At 42.5% G+C, this 2,050-nt stretch overlaps 1 protein-coding gene across 1 annotated transcript in view; it reads left to right on the forward strand.

Annotated features, from left to right (window-relative positions):
• Nucleotides 1-2,050, forward strand: part of ALPK1 (alpha kinase 1) — a 66,338-nt gene that overhangs the window by 166 nt on the left and 64,122 nt on the right. The window contains 1 exon segment of the mRNA XM_019521981.1: nt 1-36. This exon segment is cut by the window's left edge and continues 25 nt beyond it. Coding sequence (XP_019377526.1) covers nt 1-36 — 36 coding nt within the window.

The following is a 2,050-nucleotide window of genomic DNA, read 5'->3' on the forward strand; positions in this document are numbered from 1 at the left end:
GCGGGGAAGACGAGAGAGAGTACCAGCGGTGCGGAGGTGAGGTCCCAAGGAGAGGCATCAGGAACAAACCAGTAGGTTGCTCTGAGCTTCCACGCCACAGTGACAAGTCCCCATCCCTGCCCTATTTTTCTTCTCCTGGCAGATGAGTGTCAAGAGATGACTGGATTTCTAGGGCATGAATGGGATATGGGCTACTGGCAGGCAGGGAAAGAAGCCCACTTTGTTGCAGTGAATTGCTGTCAGTTCTAATTTTCAGCTTCAGTAAACATGAGGCTAGAAGGAACAGTTTAGTTTGGAAAGAACAATGCCCAAAAGTTTGCTGGTGCACATAAATTTCACTTATTAAAAAAAATGCAAGTCCTGAATGCTGGCACATGCTTACTTTCCCTCACTAGGAATTTGTGTCTGTTGCTGAAGTGTTTGGCAGTTCCTCCTCATGCAAGAGTTCACCACTTGAATCTCTTTCTTGTAAAACAAGTGTCACCTCTACAAGTGGCGTCCTAAGAAATATACACACGGAAGAAATAAGCTCTGCCATTTTTAACACTCAAAATAAAGCCATGGAAAATGAGGACTATGACGGAAGAATTTTACTGTGGGGGAGCTAGCATTTTGTTTTCAGCATTGTTGCTGTAGTTGGAAATTGGAGGTGAATTTTAAAGTCACACTAGACATGAAAAGCTATTAAATGCTCCAGTTAGTTCTGTAAAAGTTTTCCAAGGGGTTACTAATATAGCTGTTACCTTTTAAGCTTGTATTACTGAATCTGTCTGAATCTGTGTCCTTCCACCTAGGATTCTGTGTATTCTATTTTGCCTCAGAGAAAAGTCAAATCACATTTGTAATGAACAAAAAGGAAAAGATGAGCAATTGAAGCTGAGATTTTTTTTCAAGTTTTTTTTTTAATCAGAGCCAGTGCATGGCTCTCACTATCTAGTTCACTTGTCTGCTGTAGTTAGTGCTGTATAATTTCCCAGAGTCCTTACTTTACATGAGTCCATGCTAGACTTCTTTTTTTTTGTATTTTATTCTGTTTGGGACACATGCAAATCCTGTGCTCTTACTAGGGGTCAGCTGGCTGGACAGCACCTATGTTTGTGTCTGACTATGGCTGCGGGTGATGCATAGGTTATAGATATGGGAAGATTTTCTTTTCTTTTCCTTCCCCTCCACCCCGCAACAAAGGGTACTTTGTTTTCTCATCACAAATTCCTTTAAGCTTTATTATCACTTGTCAGCATGGGCTCTTGAGCTCCTAATCAGGTAGTGCTTTATTTTTTCTCCTCCTCCTGCTCTTTTCTCCTATTAAGGGCCACAGAGCATGAGAAATGGTCAATTTAGTTCCAGATAAGGCAAATCAGTGCCCTTATAATCACTGAATTAGACATGGCCCTTCAGGTAAACTGCTTCAGGAAATGGGTGATCAGAGACCAAAGTGAGGCTCAAGCTTTTCTTAGGAAGCTGCCTGAAAGCAAAAAGGATCTTCTTGCAGTGGGTCAGTGACACTAATATTAATAAGTAATCGTAATTACGAGCAAAGTGCGTGTCTCTCCGACCTGCAGGTTGGTTGATGGTCTCAGATTGCAGATCCCCTTGCCTCTGGCAGGTGGTTTTTAAATACCAGTAACAATCAGAGTGAGATATATAACTGATTCATCAGGCCCGCATGTGCTTCCACAGAATGGCATTAGTACAGGGTCACTTATGGCAGCAGTTTGAGCCAAGGGGATTCTCTGAACACAAACACTGAGGGGTTTCTTCACCGCCCCCCACCCCCTCCCCCAGACATTGCCTTTGTTAGCTTGGCTTTTTCAGACCAAACACGAGAAGAACTGAAAGCCAAACACACATAAATGGGGGGAAAAGAAAATCCTCATCTTACTATACTTGAGGGAGATGGAATGGTATCTTCTTTTCTTTAAAAAAAATTACAAATCCTTCCAATCAGCATCAATGCAGTTTTACCTCCTTCCCCCCCACCCCCACCCCCCAATCACAGTAATTGATAGTGCATTTACGTGACTTACGGTGATAACAATGCCCTGCCAAA

The sequence above is a fragment of the Gavialis gangeticus genome, unplaced genomic scaffold (genome assembly GCF_001723915.1).
Source record: "Gavialis gangeticus isolate Ggan-Ray unplaced genomic scaffold, GavGan_comp1, whole genome shotgun sequence".
NCBI classification, from domain to species: domain Eukaryota; kingdom Metazoa; phylum Chordata; order Crocodylia; family Gavialidae; genus Gavialis; species Gavialis gangeticus.